The 18,086-nt window shown below is 44.7% G+C and overlaps 1 protein-coding gene across 2 annotated transcripts in view; it reads right to left on the bottom strand.

Annotated features, from left to right (window-relative positions):
• Positions 1-18,086, bottom strand: part of LOC107983781 (zinc finger protein 135-like) — a 175,498-nt gene that overhangs the window by 104,362 nt on the left and 53,050 nt on the right. For both annotated transcript variants that reach the window (XM_062977024.1, XM_062977023.1), the window contains exon 2: positions 7,351-10,245. In XM_062977024.1, coding sequence (XP_062833094.1) covers positions 8,512-9,870 — 1,359 coding nt within the window. In that variant the 5' untranslated portion in view covers positions 9,871-10,245 and the 3' untranslated portion in view covers positions 7,351-8,511. The remainder of the gene's footprint in view (positions 1-7,350; positions 10,246-18,086) is intronic.

Genomic DNA, 18,086 nt, shown 5'->3' with positions numbered 1-18,086 from the left:
TCGTGTTGAGGCATGCGTGAAAGGGCATCGGCCATAACATTCTGTTTCCCTTGGAAAAACTTCAATTGGAAATTGAACCTGCTGAAGTATTGGGCCCATCTAATTTGTTTGGGGGATAATTTTCGCGGGGACTTTAAGTACTGGAGGTTTCTATGATCAGACCAGACCTCGAACGGGATTTTGCTTCCTTCAAGGAAGTGCCGCCAGCATTCCAATGCCTTCAGTATGGCTAATGCTTCCTTTTCCCATATGGGCCAACATTTTTCAGTTTCGCTAAACTTCCGTGATAAATATCCACATAGTTTCAAATTTCCATTTTGATCCTTTTGCAATAATACTGCCCCATACGCACAGTCCGAAGCATCACAATGTATTATGAAAGGACTCTGCATGTCTGGGTGCTTTAGGACGGGTTCTTCTGTAAAGCGTTCTTTTAAAGCCTCAAAAGCATTTTGGCATTCTGGCGTCCAATTCAGCTTGGCACCAGGGGCTTTCACTTTTGCCGTCTCTCCCCTTCGTTTTCAAAAGTTCTGTAAGGGGTGCGGCCAGTTGAGCAAAGCCCTTTATGAATGATCGATAGAAGTTTGCGAATCCTAGGAACGATTGCAATTGTCTCCTCGTTTGAGGGACTCCCCATTCCCTTACGTCCGATACTTTAGATGGGTCCATAGCTAATCCCTCCGGGGATATCCGATACCCCAAAAAGTCAATTTGGGTCTTGTTGAATTCACATTTGGAAAATTTTGCATACAGTTTTGCTTCCCTTAGCTTTTGCAAAACTTCCTGAACCAATTCAATGTGCTGCTTTCTGTCCTCGCTCACTATAAGGATATCATCTAAAAATATGAATACTCCTCGGTATAAAAGTGGGCGTAAGATCTCGTTTATTAGCTGCATGAAGCACGAGTCGCCGTTTTTTAACCCAAAAGGCAAAACTAAATATTCAAAAAGTCCGAACGCGCAGGAAAATGCAGTTTTCCAAGTGTCCTCAGGTTTAATTCTTAACTTATGATACGCTTCGATCAAATCAAGTTTGGTAAATATGCTCCCTTTCTTCAACACCGTAATCAGGTCCTTTACTAATGGCATAGGGTATTTGTTATCCTTCGTAATCGCGTTCAGATTACGATAGTCAATGCACAGTCTTAAAGAATTGTCTTTCTTTCTCCTAAACAACACGGGGGCTCCTAAAGGGGAGTTAGAGGGTTTAATGAAACCTCACGCCAGATTTTTGTCAATATATTTCCTCAATTCCTCCTTTTCCTGAACAGACATGGGATAAACTTTCGGTTTTGATAAGTTTGCCCCTGGGGTTATTTCGATTCCCACCTCTATATTCCTTTTGGGAGGTAATTTACTTGCTTCCTTTTGATTGAATACATCCACAAAGTCCCTGTATTCCGGGGGTAACAGTTCTGGGCTTAATTCTTCCGACTCATCCCCCTCACTCTCTTCCTCTGCTATCTTGCCTATCTCCCATTCCGTTTGTTGTTCTTTAAAAGACATGCTCTTTCCCCTCCAATCTACATCGGGGTTTGCCTGCTCCAGCCACGGGATCCCTAATATGATATTATACGCGGCAATAGGGGCTACTACAAAGGGTATTCTTCCTTCCCATTTGCCTATTTTACATGGGATCCCCTGTATTTCTTTCGTGGACACTTCCCCAGCAGCCACCGATCCGTCCAATTGCGAGAACGCAATCGGAACTTTAAGTGCAGTTTGCTGGCATTTTAGCGCCTCTGCTAATTCTGGAGTTATAATGTTCCTAGAGCAACCACAATCCACGAATGCTCTGCAAGTGGCTCGACTCTCCAGCCCCGATAAGCAGATTGGCACTACCATCATGCGTTTGTCTTGACTCACCAGCTGTTCCGGAGGTTCTGGGGCTTGCATCTCCTCCTCCGCTCGTCTCCCGGCTGCTGGCGTGGGTTTTGTGGCTTTGGGCGATTCTCCCTTCCGGGCCCAACATTCCGCTGCCCGATGGCCCGCCTTCCCACACACAAAGCATCCCGGCTTGGGTCTGTTGTCGTCTCCTTTGTAGGGGATCCCGGGTCGCCCTCCGGGGCGCTCCTGCTTCCGCGTTTCTCCCCGACCCCTCGCTGCCGGTCGCTGCTGGGTGCCGCCGCTCCGAAAGCGCCTCACTTGGGACAGGGTGGATTCGACGCGCCCTGCTAGCTGGATCCATCCCTGTAACGACTCCGGGTCATCTCTGTGCGCCGCCCAGCTGAATATCTCGGGACGCAGTCCTTCTTTGAATAATTCCACTTTGGTCACTTCGGACCACTCTGGTACCCTTTCCGCAAGATGGAGGAATTCTCCTGCGTACTCGGGTACCGTCTTGTCCCTTTGCTTTATGCCTTTTAATTGGTCGCGAGCTCTTAATTGCTCCAGCGGGTCTCTGAATCGGTTCTCCAGTGCGGCTAGGAATTGGGGCACTGATCTCAAGCACGGGTCGCGCCTGGCATGCAATTGCACATACCAGCTGGCCGCCCCTCTTTTGAGGGTATTCCCAATGGCCCGAACCATGCTTCCTTCGGAGGGGAATGTGTGTGCATTGTCCTCCATGTATCCTCTGATGCCAATGAGGAAAAAGTTCAGCTCGGACGATTCCCCTCCGTATTCTAGTTTAAGCTCCTCTCTCCCAGGCATCCATTCTGTGGTCCGTTGCTTCTGCATGGGCGGCCTGGGGAGGGGTTGCATCAGGTTCCCCTGAGCTGTCCCTTTGCCCCCGCCGCGCCCCAGCCTTTCACGGCACTCCAGCTCCTGCCAGTACTCGTCTCCGTCGCCGCCTGCTGCCGCTGGGCTCTGCGTTGACGCGCGCTGGCCCCTTCGGCCCCAAGCCTCTTCCTTGCACGGCTCCCTTTCGGCCCCGTATTGGGTGGGCTCCCTCTGGAGATTCTCCTCCAACAACGGCACCAATCTTCCCACGGTTTCCGCCAGCCGGGACAGGCTGGTCTCCAAGATGGATAACCGTAGGGCCTCGGCTTCCGGCGTGCTCCCTCCGGACCCCCAACCGGTCTCTGCAGCCGCTGAGACGTCTCTCCCTCCTCTGGGGATCCTCTGGGTCACTCCATTCGGTCTGGGGTAGCCGGTAGAGGAAGCGATGGCTTGTAGCATTTCCTCTCCCGGCGGCCGAACATCTGGCAAGGGCCCCTCTGCCCCCTTCGGGCTCCGATCGCCCCCTCCACTCATTTTCACTTCACTGCGACTCCGCAGGAGGGTGAGAATGTGATTCTCGACTTAATGTCACGCTCACTTCAAACGACCAGCATGAACACAGATCAAAAGAAGCTGTTATCAAAACCAATCTTTATTGAAGAACACACGACTTGGAAAAGTCGAGAATGACATAATGGTTACATACAATTATTTTTATTACCTTTGCTACCACGTCACATTACACGTAAATATCATCACCAAACTCCACCCCACATATCACATTTCTACCCCTACAACACCAACTATTCATTTAAGCTGTTTTGATTCTCACTCCAAAAGTTCCCATGCTCCGCGGCCAGGTGTCTGCATGAGCTATCGGGGAGTGCTTGATGTTATGGCTCCAATTCCAGAACTTGCAGACTCAGCTCTGGGAATTGGCTCCATGACAGCTAACCATTCTCTTAAGTTTATAGTGTCATTTTCTGCCAACAAGCGACTGCTGCAACACAAACGCTGGCCACTTTAACTGTTACCCTTAGATTCTGATCTGCCAGCAAAAAGTGTCTTCCAGGAATGCTTTGTAGAATTGGGTGGATAAAGGTATGTGGGAAGCCACTGCAGAACAACAACTCACGCCTTATTGCCTTCATTGAGCCAACCCCACAAGGACACACACGTGCATCACGGGGGACACCGTTATTCATCCCCTCTAATTAAAGTCTGAAGGCAGGACATTACATTTTGCTCTTCTCTATTTCGGAAGGGTTCAAATATTAAAGTGACTTCCTAACGTAAAAGACTGACCACGGTCTCTGAATTCAGGACACACAGTAGATGTGCTTACATGGTACTGCAACTCCTGATATTTCCTTTCTTTACTTTCCTATATCCCATTGCCAAAATACTGGTCCATGACAAACCCAGTTTGTCTGGTTTCTCATCCAATGTCTTTTTCCAACTAGAATGGAACCCGTCAGTTCACACTAAGGGAGCTGATCCGAGGGGTAAACAACGTTGTGAACCAGAAATTGAATTTAGAGTCCATGCCCGGGGGTCAATTAACAGTTGTCCTGTTTCCAGTTGTAAAGGTGCATTTGGCACACAACTAGGAAGGCCAAGGAGAGATCTCCAAACGTTCATCTGTGTGGATTCCACGGCAGCACAATTACCATATGCACAGCACCACGTTGCATCTGTGACAGTGCCTTAGCATTGAAGACGTGTATAGCTGATGGAACATGTTGTCCTCCTTGAACAAAAAAGGATGCAAGTGACTTGATTCTTCTCTGAGCATTTGCAATGGCATTAGTAGAGTCAGAATTCCAGATTTCTAAGATTTCAGCTGCTCAAGTAGATGCTCATTTATTTGTCCCTTCTGTAGACTTTGTTTCCTAGTAAAAACTAGGACTTTGGAATTATTGTAGTTAACTACTAGCTTTTCAGTTTTGCAATGCCCACCCTGAGCATTTAATAATCACCGCAAGCCAATGCAAGTTAAAGGGAGAAGAACCACATCATCTGCATGAAGGACGGTTGATATCGATACGCGTTAAAGAAAATTATTATAAATTGGTTTGGAAATGGTATTTAACACCAGTAAAGATAACAAACATCAATAAGAACGCCACAAAAAATTGTTGGAGAGGTTGCCAGGAAGTGGGCACATACATACATATGTGGTGGCAATGTAAATATGTAAACGTATTTTGGGGGAAAGTATTTAGAGAAATAGAAACTATAATGGATATGAAGATAGGAAAAAGCGCAAGTATTGCATTGTTGTCATTATATAATGTTAAGAAATTGAAAAAAACAGAGAAGGATGCAATAAATAACATGCTAACCGCAGCAAGGTTGTTGATAGCTGTGATGCCTCATGGGCCTTGTAGTCCTGTTCCTGGTATTATCGTGGCAGATGAAGATGAAAACATGGGGTTTTCGCCGGTTCAACAAGAGCCGGAGTCCCTTCACCTGCCGGATGTTGATGTTTGCCCTCAAGAATTCAGTAAACCAGGCCTTGGGCAGTACTCCCCTCCATTTCCCAGGAAGGAATCTTATTCTAGAGACAGAGGAGTTAGAGAAGCTAATCAGAGAAGTCTAAGAATCGCTGCCAAACAACTGGCTGATTAGGTCTGCTTCCCTTGGGAAATTCTAAGGAGTAATGCATCTGGACAGAGTGGGTTTCGCTTCTCGTTCTCTAGGGAAAGAGATTGTTGGCGGGAAAACGAGACCCAATATAGGGGTTTGGCGCGAGAGATTCTTTGCGGAGTCAATTGATCAGCTTCAGGAGAGAGATCGTGTGTGGACTTCGTAACCCCAGTTCCTTCCCGGATCAAGTTTTCGAGCCTTGCCTTGCCTTGCAGTTTAACCACGGACCCTGTTCCACGCTTCACGTTTTGCCTTGTTTCTAGTCACGGACCTAGTCAAGAATCAAGTTTATTTCCAGCCTTGCTGTCAAGCTTCATTGGACTTCTAAGACTGACATTTCCCCACACTATTGCTTGGCAAGAGTGTGTGTTTCGGTCAAGTGGATTAAAACTTTGAACTCTAATATCATTTATTGGACAATACATTTTTGGACTATATTTGACCTCTTTTGAAAGGTCTGTTTCTGAACTATATTCTTCACTTGTTTTTATTGCTTTTATATATTTCTTTAATAAAGATATTAGATAGAGACTGGCCTCTGTGTAAGGTTATTGGTGCCCAGCAGCCAGGGTTCTGACAATAGCAAGGAACTGGAAAGGTAAAATAAATATACAAATAGAAAAATGGTACAAAGAACTATGGAAATTAGCAATAAACGATAAGTTGACTTGTAGGTTAAGAGTTAAGAAAGGGGTATGGAAGAAAAATGACTTTGATGAGGTTTGGGGAAAATTTATTGAGAATAGTTTAAAAGAAGTAGATGGGAAATTACCTCCACAAGAAGAAATGGTATTTTGGAAAGAGAATGCAAATTGAAATGGCTCGGAGGGGGGGCGGGCACAGAGGTGAATAAAACAACATACAAGATACATGTACATATATTGTTGATGCAATGAATTATGTATGGAATAGAAGAATATGTAATGTACTGAGGTAGTGATGTATTTTAAGAAAATTAATAAAATTTTATTTTTTTTAAAAAAGGAGGGTTGACAGAGGTCTATCTGCTAGGTTAGGAGGATGTGAAGTTGAGCCAGAGAGAGTCCTGGCCAAAGAACATATGTAAATACTAAAAGCAAGGAAGGTGCCAGCACACCACTTGGACTTACACCTGCATGTGCTGGGATGATCTGGGTCAGGTGGCCTACCCTCTTCCATCTCACTTTCAAACATGTTTCCACATAAAGGCTATGGGTTAACATCAACAGGCGCCTGTCAATAATGCTTATCTCCAATTTCTGCCACAACCTCGTCTGGAGGAATCCTATCAAATGAAGACTCAAAGTCAATGAAGGCTGTATAACGGGCTCCCTGGATCCTAAAGGAATATTTATCCATAATATGGTGTAAAACTATACCATGGCCTCCAGTAGAGCATCCCAGTCTAAAACCTGCCTAATGGTCTTCCAGAAGGTTTTCCTCTTCCATTCAGACGGAGGTTTTCCAAGGAGATGATGAGCATACAGGGTGCTGATTACACTTGAAGAGCTAATTGCTCTCTAGTTTTCAGGGCCTGATCTTCTCCTTTCTTTGTAGACTGGAATGATGATAGCCAGCTCAGGTCTTGACAGGAATGTAAGAAACTACTGGGCCCATTTTACTATCCAATCCCCTATTTATTTATTTACAGTATTTATATTCCGCCCTTCTCACCCCGAAGGGGACCCAGGGCAGATCACACCACACACATAGGCAAACATTCAATGCCTTCAACACAGAACAAAGACAAGACAAACATAGGCTCCAAGTGGGCCTTGAACTCATGACCTCAGAGCGATTCACCGCAGGTGGTTGCAGTTGGCTGCTCTCCAGCCTGCGCCACAGCCCGGGCCCTAGAGCAGTGATGGACAACCTTTTGAACTTGGTGTGTCAAAATTCGCAAAAAAAAAAAAAACCAAAAATAACCCGAGCATAACTCAAGTGGTGTGTCACTTCAGGAAGAAAACTATAATTTCACGACATTTATAGTTTAATAACAAAAGTATATAATTGTAATCTATAACTGCATTTAATAAGCCAAAAACCAATTATTTAACTTACCTGCTTAGTGACTTCATTGCCCTAGGGACTGTCCTCCAAAAAGTGGCAGAATCATGTAACCTCGAGGCAAAAATTAGTTTTTCCCAATTTGTTGTCATTGCTAATCCCTCTTTACCTCTAATTAGCTTTTTACATCTTTCCTTTAATAGGAACGAATGCAGAGGCAAAGATGGGAAATTCAGCTGCCTGTATCTCGTGTAATGTCTTCATAAGGGATTCTTCACGTCCAGGCATCCCTGGTCAAACCGAGGTTTAGATCTAAAAGCAGCCGCATTCTGATTTGTAGGATTATTACAGACCAAACTCCCTTGTGTGACTAATTCCTGATATAAATTCAGGACCTTTATTGTCAGAACAGACTCCTGTATATTCTCCAGATTGAGCCTCATCCGTGCCAACATTCAATAGAACTATCTCTCGGCTATTGATCATTCGTAGAAGAAAAAAGCCCACAATAACTGCAGGTCAGACCTTTGGACGGCCATCAGGAACGGGGTGGACCGCCGCTGGCTCAAGAGCATGCTCACTGAAATGACCATAAAGAGATTCATTGTCTGGAACCATTGGGCATCAAAATCTCCCACCAGGATTATACAGGAATTGAGATATACTCTCCCAAGTCTCCTGGAGAAACACTCTCTCACACTTCCTGATGAAATGGTTAATCTGTTTTGCTAGTTCAAATGAAATACAGTAGAGTCTCACTTATCTAAGATAAACGGGCCAGCAGAATCATGGATAAGTGAAAATATTGGATCATAAGGAGGGATTAATAAAAAAGCCTATTAAACAAAAAATTACATTATGATTTTACAAATTAAGCACCAAAACATCATGTTTTACAAAAAATTTTTAAAGAAAAAGCAGTTCAATACACAGTAATGTTATGTAGTAATTACTGTATTTACGAATTTAGCACCAAAACATTGCAACATTTACTACTAAAAGGCAGACTGCCTTGGATAATACAGAACAATGGATAAGTGAAGCTTGGATAAATGAGACTACTGTAGTGTCGTGAAAGGATGCATGCCTGAAAAGTGCATCACCAACATGAAATGCTTGAAATGCTCTGTGTAGGGGAGCCCTATGGGGTCAAATACGACTGTTCTCTTCAATATGAATTCCATGTCTCTGTAGATTTCAACTCTCAGAGCGATTCTATTCACACTGGATGCGTTTATAAGGTTTCTCCCTGGTGTGAGTCCTTTGATGTGAACGTAGATTTGAACTCAGAGTAAAGCTCTTTCCACACTCCAGGCATGTATAGGGTTTCTCCCCAGTGTGAGTCCTTTGATGTGAACGTAGATTTCCACTCTTAGTGAAGCTCTTTCCACACTCCAGGCATATATAGGGTTTCTCCCCAGTGTGAATCCTTTGATGTGAATGTAGACTTCCACTCTCAGTGAAGCACTTTCCACACTCCAGGCATGAATAGGGTTTCTCCCCAGTGTGAATCCGCTGATGTTTACGTAGACTTCCACTAGCAGTGAAGCTTTGTCCACACTCCAGGCATGAATAGGGTTTCTCCCCAGTGTGAGTCCGCTGATGTTTACGTAGACTTCCACTAGTGGTGAAGCTCTGTCCACACTCCAGGCATTTATAGGGTTTCTCCCCAGTGTGAGTCCTTTGATGTGCATCTAGATGTCCTCTCTGAGCAAAGCTCTTTCCACACTCCAGGCATGAATAGGGTTTCTCCCCAGTGTGAGTCCTTTGATGTGAACGTAGACTTCCACTCTCAGTGAAGCACTTTCCACACTCCAGGCATTTATAGGGTTTCTCCCCAGTGTGAATCCTTTGATGTTTACGTAGACTTCCATTCTCAGTGAAGCTCTGTCCACACTCCAGGCATGTATAGGGTTTCTCCCCAGTGTGAGTCCTTTGATGTGAACGTAGATTTCCACTCTCAGTGAAGCTCTGTCCACACTCCAGGCATGAATAGGGTTTCTCCCCAGTGTGACTCCGTTGATGTGAACGTAGACTTCCTCTCTCAGTGAAGCTCTGTCCACACTCCAGGCATGAATAGGGTTTCTCCCCAGTGTGAGTCCTTTGATGTACATCTAGATTTCTTCTCCAAGCAAAGCTCTTTCCACAATCCAGGCATGTATAGGGTTTCTCCCCAGTGTGAGTCCTTTGATGTGAACGTAGATTTGAACTCAGAGTAAAGCTCTGTCCACACTCCAGGCATGAATAGGGTTTCTCCCCAGTGTGAGTCCTTTGATGTACATCTAGAGTTCCTCTCCAAGCAAAGCTCTTTCCACAATGCAGGCATGTATAGGGTTTCTCCCCAGTGTGAGTCCTTTGATGTTTATATAGACTTCCACTAGAAGTGAAGCTCTTTCCACACTCCAGGCAAGTATGTGGTTTCTCACCAGTGTGAGTCCGTTGATGTAAACGTAGATTTGAACTCTCAATAAAGTTCTTTCCACATTCCAGGCATTTATAGGGTTTCTCTCCAGTGAGTTTTTTCTGATGCAAACATAGTTTTGAACTGTAACTAAATCCCTTTCCACACTCCATGCGTGTATAAGGTTTCTCTGCAGTGTGAGTTTTTTGATGTGAACATAGATCTACACTCTGCGCAAAACTCTTTCCACACTCCAGGAATTCATAAGCCTTCTCCGCGGTGTGTTTCCTTTCATGCCGCTGCAGACCATAACTCTGAGTGTAACTCACTCTTTCCACACTCCAGGTATTTGGATGCTTTCTCCTTCACGTCCACTGTGATATCGGTGTTTCATTAGAATACAGATACTTGACTCTTCTTTTTTCCTTTCTTATCTGTAAGTGAGGTCAGGAATTCAGCAAGATCTTCACCTTGGGAGGATTTCTTCTTCCTATATTATTTCTTTCCTTACAGCACCCAAGACGTGGCTCCATAGAATCCTCATTTCCCTGGTTAGGAAAAAAGCAAAAGATCAAGAATTAAAAGCCAGATATCTTCTTTACCTACAAGATTTCCCCCTTTCATTTAATGGGTTACGTTGAAAATGGAAATACAGTAGAGTCTCACTTATCCAACATAAACACTCCAGCAGAACATTGGATATTGGATAATGAGAAGTGATTAGGGGCCCCTGATGGCACAGCGTGTTAAAGCGTTGAGCTGCTGAACTTGTGGACCAAAAGGTCCCAAGTTCTAATTCCAGGAGCGGAATGAGCGCCCGCTTTTAGCACGAGCTCCAGCCAACCTAGCAGTTCGAAATCATACAAATGTGAGTAGATCAATAGGTACCGCTCCGGCGGGAAGGTAATGGCGCTCCATGCAGTCTTGCCAGTGGCCACATGACCTTGGAGGTGTCTATGGACAAGGCCGGCTCTTCGGCTTAGAAATGGAGATGAGCACCAGGTCCCAGAGTCGGTCACGACTTGACGTAACATCAGGGGAAACTTTTACCTTACTTTAAGGAGGGATTAAGGGAAAGCATATTAAACATAAATTTTAGCTATGATTTTACAAATTAAGCACCAAAACATCATGCTTTACAACAAGTCTGCCACTTGTTTGCGATCAAGGCTGTACTTGCATGTTGCTGCCTAGAGAAACAGTTGTGGATCCACGTGGGAGGAAGACTGTATAGGATAATACAGAATGTTGGAAGAGTGAAGGTTGGATAAGCGAGACTCTATGGTATCAAGAAATGCAGACATCGAGGTCTTAAGCAAACAAATAGATACAGTAGAGTCTCAATTATCCAAGCTAAATGGGCCGGCAGGAGCTTGGATAAGCGAATATCTTGGATAATGAGGGACTAAGGAAAAGCCTATTAAACATCAAATGAGGTTATGATTTTACAAATTAAGCACCAAAACATCATGTTTTACAACAAATTTGACAGAAAAAGTAGTTCAATACGCAGGAATATTATGTTGTAATTACTGCATTTACGAATTTAGCACCAAAATATCACGATATATTGAAAACATTGACTACAAAAATGGCTTGGATAATCCAGAACCTTGGTTAAGAGAGGCTTGGATAAGTGAGGCTCTACTGTACCAGCAAAGGCAATCAATTATTCTTAATAAAGAAGGGAATGAATCCAGAAAGAAAGAACAGGGAGGGTAAAAACAATGAATGATAGAAGGAAAAAATGAAATCTCCTTCCAATATTCCAGAAGGAATTGAAGACTTGGATGTCTGGACAAGCCTTTGACCATGTCTAGTCCCAATGGTCTGCAGTTAATGCCACAGAACTGCACTTTTGCCCTCTACCCTCGTTCATTGGATGAAATTTTCACCATCCTATTCCTTGCTCCTGTTTGCAGTTGGCTATGTTTTATGACCGGTCTCATCATAGGTTATTAGGTGCAGTTTTGAGTTTAAACCTTGTTTGATATGTTTTGGTTTTATCTTGTATAGTATTGTGTGTTTATTGTACATTGTTTTTAGGCACATTGTGCCATACGTAACAACCCTGAGTCTCTTTGGGGAGATGGAGGCGGGGTACAAAAGTAGGTTATGATTAGAGTTGTTATTATTAATACTGGAGCATCACTTTGGTTTCATTGGGCTGAACACAAATGTGGCCAAAGGAACGGAAGGCAGGCAGGCATAAAGGAATGGCTCTTTCCAGTATTAAAAGGTGTCATTCACTGGATAACGGGTTTCCCGGAATTACCAGGATGTGCTGTATCCTGAGGGACACAACGATTACGGGGCTGCCTTTCACGTCTGCGTCCTGAGCATCCCAACGCAGGCGCCTCCTGCCATCAAAGCAATCCTGCTGCCAACCAAGACCTGCCTCTCCACCGTCTAATTCAAACCACCACTGAGGCTTGATGGGATGTTCACAAAATGAGTCTCTGCTGAACCAAGTCCCTCTGGGCCATTCACTCCCTCGGCTGAGCCCCAGGATGGGATGCAAAGACAAGCACAGTTCCACCCACAATGTATTTTCCTGTCAATCTTTCTCCTTTGCCCACTTCTCTTTTTTTCCCCTTGTCCTTTGTCCAGCAGAAGGAAAAAAGGTGGACCTGGGGCACGTCTTCACTGTGGAATGAATGCAAACTGACTCCACCTCAATTGCCATGGCCCAGTGGGGTTGTTGTGTGTTTTCCGGGCATGGCTCAACGCTTTGGAAGAATGTTGAGTTGTGTTTCAGAGAATAATACAGTAGAGTCTCGCTTTTCCAACGTTCTGTATTATCCAACGCAGTCTGCCTTTTAGTAGTCAATGCTTTTGTAGTCAATGTTTTGTTGCTAAATTTGTAAATGCAGTAATTGCTACACTATGTTACCCTGTATTGAACTGCTTTTTCAATACATGGTAACATAATATCGGACACCTTCGCACTAATCAAAACTTCCCAGAAGACATCACCGCTCTCTTTCACGATTGCCTCACAAGCTACTTTCAGTGGGACAATTAATTCTATGAACAGAAAGATGGAGTGGCCATGGGGAGCCCTCTCAGCCCAGTAGTAGCAAATTTCTACAGGGAAGACTTTGAAAACAAGCCCTGGAAACAGCACCAAAAAAGCCAACTATATGGTTCAGATATGTTGATGACACCTTCACCATTTGGAGCCATGGAGAAGAACTCAGCAAGTTCCTGGACCACCTCAACAGCATCCACCCAAACATCCAATTCACCATGGAAAAAGAAAAGATGTTCTAGTCTAGGGGTCCCCAAACATTTTAAACGAAGAAGTAGAGGCACAAAAGATCAGCTTCTGATTGACAAAATAATACTGGAGGCTTGCAAAAGCCGCAAAACAAACCTATATACAACTTGGATTGATTACAAAAAAGCATTTGACTTATTGCCACATTGTTGGATCATAAAATGTCTAGATGTCATCGGGATTTCTGAAAATATTAGAAAGTTCACCAAAAAAGCAATGAAACAATGGAAAACCGAGTTGTTTGTGGGCAACGAAAGCTATGGAATTGTTAACATCAGGAGAGGAATTTTCCAGGGCGACTCACTGTCACCACTGCTGTTCATCATTGCAATGGTCCCTCTGTCAGTAATTCTACAGAAAAGAAACCTGGGCTACCAAACAGCAAGAAATTCACCAAAAATTTCCCACTTGGATGATCTAAAGCTTTACGGAAAATCAAAAACAGAAATCCAATCACTGACCAACACAGTCAGAATCTTTAGCACTGTCATCAGTATGGAGTTCGGCCTAGACAAATATATATACGTTGATAATCACACATTCCTAGACACTTGGGAAGTGTCCGATGTGTGATCCAGTACAACAGCCAGCAAAGTGTCTGCTGTTGACTCATCTTGTTGTGTTTCAAATAATAATAATAAAATCCATAATACACATGGTTGGAAGAGACCCCTGGGGCCATCTACTCCAACCCCCTTCTGCTTTTGTGCAGGAAAACATGATCCAAGCACCCCTGACAGACAGCTACCCTAGAGAGATGGGCCAAAACTAACAAAATGAAGTTCAACAGGGACAAATGCAAGAGACTTCACTTCGGCAGAAAAAATGGAAATCAAAGATACAGAATGGGGGACGCCTGGCTTGACAGCAGTGTGTGTGAAAAAGACCTTGGAGTCCTCGTGGACAACAAGTTAAACATGAGCCAACAATGTGATGCAGCAGCTAAAAAAGCCAATGGGATTCTGGCCTGCATCAATAGGGGAATAGCGTCTAGATCCAGGGAAGTTATGCTCCCCCTCTATTCTGCCTTGGTCAGACCACACCTGGAATACTGTGTCCAATTTTGGGCACCGCAGATGAAGGGAGATTCTGACAAGCTGGAAAGCGTCCAGAGGAGGGCGACTAAAATGATTAAGGGTCTGGAGAACAAGCCCTATGAGGAGCGGCTTAAAGAGCTGGGCATGTTTAGCCTGCAGAAGAGAAGGCTGAGAGGAGACATGATGAGAGCCATGTACAAATATGTGAAGGGAAGTCATAGGGAAGAGGAAGCAAGCTTGTTTTCTGCTGCCCTGCAGACTAGGACACGGAACAATGGCTTCAAACGACAGGAAAGGAGATTCCACCTGAACATCAGGAAGAACTTCCTCACTGTGAGGGCTGTTCGACAGTGGAACTCTCTCCCCGGGGCTGTGGTGGAGGCTCCTTCCTTGGAGGCTTTTAAGCAGAGGCTGGATGGCCATCTGTCGGGGGTGCTTTGAATGCGATTTCCTGCTTCTTAGCAGGGGGTTGGACTAGATGGCCCATGTGGTCTCTTCCAACTCTACTATTCTATGATTCTATGATAATAATAATAATAATAATAATAATAATAATAATAATAATAAAATTTGCAAAGTAAATTACCATCAGACCACAGCACAGACAGCAGCAGAGACTCCAGCAACACTTGGAATGGTGGAACAGACTGAATCAGAAGAAAGTGTGGAGCTTTTGCAAGAATTTGAAGAACCAGCACTTGAAACATCGGCCGAACCACCAGGAACCTTGGGGGACACGGAAAGAGCCTCCCCGAAGATTGAGTGAATTCAGTCGGGCGTCCCCTGGGCAACGTTTCTTGTAAGCGGCCGATCTTTCCACCCCAAAAGCATTGGATGAATGGATGAATACCAAAGGTCTTTATCAAGACCATTGCTTTCTAGATGACATTTTCAGCTCCAGGGCTTTCTAGATGACATCAACTACCTAGATCAGTCACAGTCTGGTTTCAGGCCTGGTCACGGCACTGAGACAGCCTTGGTCGCCTTGGTGGATGACCTCCGTAGAGAGCTGGACAGGGGGAGTGTGACCCTGTTGGTTCTCTTGGACATCTCAGCGGCTTTCGATACCATCGATCATGGTATCCTTCTGGGACGACTCTCTGGGATGGGTCTAGGGGGCACGGTTTTGTTGTGGCCTTTGAGCTGTGGGGTCCCGCAAGGCTCTACTCTGTCTCCCATGCTCTTTAACATCTACATGAAACCGCTGGGAGAGGTCATCCGGAGTTTTGGAGTTGGGTGTCACCTCTATGCAGATGACGCACAACTCTACTACTCCTTCCCACCTAATTCCAAGGAGGCCTCTCGGGTGCTGGACGAGTGCCTGGCCGCTGTGTCTATCTGGATGAGGAGGAACAAGCTGAAGATCAATCCCGACAAGACAGAGGTCCTCCTGGTCAATCGTAATCCTGACCGGGGTATAGGGTGGCAACCTGTGCTGGACGGGGTTACACTCCCCCTGAAGCCACAGGTCCGCAGTCTGGGAGTCCTCTTGGATTCATCGCTTACGCTCGAGGCTCAGGCGTCGGCGGTGTCTGGGAGGGCCTTCGCACAATTGAGACTCGTGCGCCAACTGCGACCGTACCTCGCGAAGGCTGATCTGGCCGGGGTGGTCCATGCCTTGGTCACCTCCAGACTGGACTACTGTAATGCGCTCTACGTGGGGCTGCCCTTGAAAACGGCTCGGAAGTTCCAGCGGGTCCAACGAGCGGCAGCCAGGATGTTAACTGGGGCCCCTTACAGAGAGAGGTCAACCCTCCTGTTCAAGGAGCTCCACTGGCTGCCATTTACTTTCCGAGCCCAATTTAAGGTGCAGGTGCTTACCTACAAAGCCCTGAACGGTTTGGGACCATCCTACCTCCGTGACCGCATCTCCGTCTACGAATCCACGTGTTCACTTCGGTCATCTGGAGAGGCCCTGCTCGTGATCCCGCCTGCGTCGCAAGCGCAGTTGGTAGGGACACGAGACAGGGCCTTCTCTGTGGTGGCCCCCCGACTCTGGAACACCCTCCCCAAGGATCTCAGACAGGCCCCTACATTGGCAGTCTTCAGAAAGAACTTGAAGACCTGGCTGTTCCAATGTGCCTTCCCAGATTAATAAGAAATCTCCAATACCAAGTCCCATAAGCACTTTATTAGAACTAAGATCGTATATCGCACTCTGCACTTGCCCTATAAGCCTTATATATCACCTGTCACATCAGCACTTTTAATCTTGTACCCATTACTCTGGCCCGGCCCAGTTTTATTGTGTTTTAGCGTATTGTTTATTGCTTGTTGTTTATACTGTTTTAATTGTTTTTAATTTGCCTTTTGTTTTGTATTGTTATATTGTGTGTTGAGGCCTTGGCCTTTGTAAGCCGCATCGAGTCCTTCGGGAGATGCTAGCGGGGTACAAATAAAGTTTAATAATAATAATATTGCTAACGATTATGTCTATTAATATAGAAGGTTTGTCACTTGCTAAGGAAGAACTATTAGCCAAAATGTCTTAGGACATCTCATGTGACATCCTATGTATACAGGAAACACACAGAGACATTACAATGAGAAGACCAAAAATTCTTGGAATGCAGCTGGCAGTGGAACGACCTCACAGACAATATGGCAGTGCCATTTTTGTACGATCTGGTGTAGCAATCTCTGCAACTTCCCTCACAGAAGTGAACAACATTGAAATCTTATCTGTGGAACTTGATAGTTGCACCGTATCATCACTCTATAAACCACCTGGGGCTGATTTCTATTTTACACCCCCAACCAGTTGCCACAATCATGAAGCCCATTTTGTTGTGGGAGATTTCAATAGCCACAGCTGTGTCTGGGGCTATGACGAAGATGATAGAAATGACGAAGCAGTTCTAACATGGGCCGACAATAGTAGAATGAGCCTCCTTCATGACAGTAAATTACCACCATCATTTAATAGCAGCCGATGGAAGCGTGGTTATAACCCTGATCTGATTTTTGTAAAGGAAAGCATAAGCCACTAATGCACCAAAAGGGTATTAAACCCAATACCTAACACACAAAACAGACCAATATGCTGCGTAGCATATGCAGCTGTAAGACCGAAAAGTGTCCCATTCCGCAGAAGATATAACTTCAATAAAGCTAACTGGACAAAGTTTACAGAGACCTTGGAAGCTGCTATTTCTGATATAGAACCTTCTATAGAAAATTATGACCTGTTCGTAGAAGCTGTGAAAAGATCCTCAAGGCTCTCAATCCCTAGAGGCTGTCGCACAAGCTACCTACCAGGCCTAAATGAAGAATCACTAAATCAGCTACAAGAATATCTCAGATTATTTCAAGAGAACCCATACAGCGATGGGACTATAGCAGCAGGCCAAAAACTATCTACAGCCTTAGCTAATGCTAAGAAAGACCGTTGGATAGAGCTGCTTGAGAACCTGGACATGTCCAAGAGTAGCCGAAAAGCCTGGCAATTGCTGAGACGCCTGGATAGTGACCCTCTGGTCAACCCTGGACACGCGAACGTGACACCAGACCAGATAGCTCACCAGCTAATTCAGAATGGGAAAACCAACTGCAGCAGAATAAAGATGAAAATCAACAGGGTGCCAGAACTTGAAACCCACCAGTTGTCTTCTCCTCTAAACCTGAAAGAACTCAGAGAAGCCATCAAGCGATGTAAGACTGGTAAAGCACCTGGCCTAGATGACCTGATGATGGAGCAAATCAAACACTTGGGGGCCAAAGCTGAAAACTGGCTTTTGAAATTCTACATTGAACATCAGTCTAGTAGTGATGAAGAAAATAAAACTGTAGAATTTATTGAAATTCCCAGGAGGTCAAAAAGGAAAAATATAGGGGTACCTCCAGACAGGTTTATGGTACAAAGTGTTAATACATGAAAAAAAAATGGTTTGGGTTTGATAAATGTAAATCAACCAGATAATTGAATCTGAATGCCTGTATGTAAAATTATGGAAATGTAATGTATTTTGTTGTATGATTGTTATATATTGTTTTGGGATTTTCACTTAAGAAAGGAAAGGGGTGTCAGAGTTTTATATTATTTGGGTCATTTCTTAAGTGAAAATGAATAAGT

The sequence above is a fragment of the Anolis carolinensis genome, chromosome 3, assembly GCF_035594765.1.
Source record: "Anolis carolinensis isolate JA03-04 chromosome 3, rAnoCar3.1.pri, whole genome shotgun sequence".
Taxonomy (NCBI): domain Eukaryota; kingdom Metazoa; phylum Chordata; class Lepidosauria; order Squamata; family Dactyloidae; genus Anolis; species Anolis carolinensis.
The sequence above is the reverse complement of the archived record's forward strand: the minus strand, read 5'-3'. Positions and strand labels throughout refer to the sequence as shown.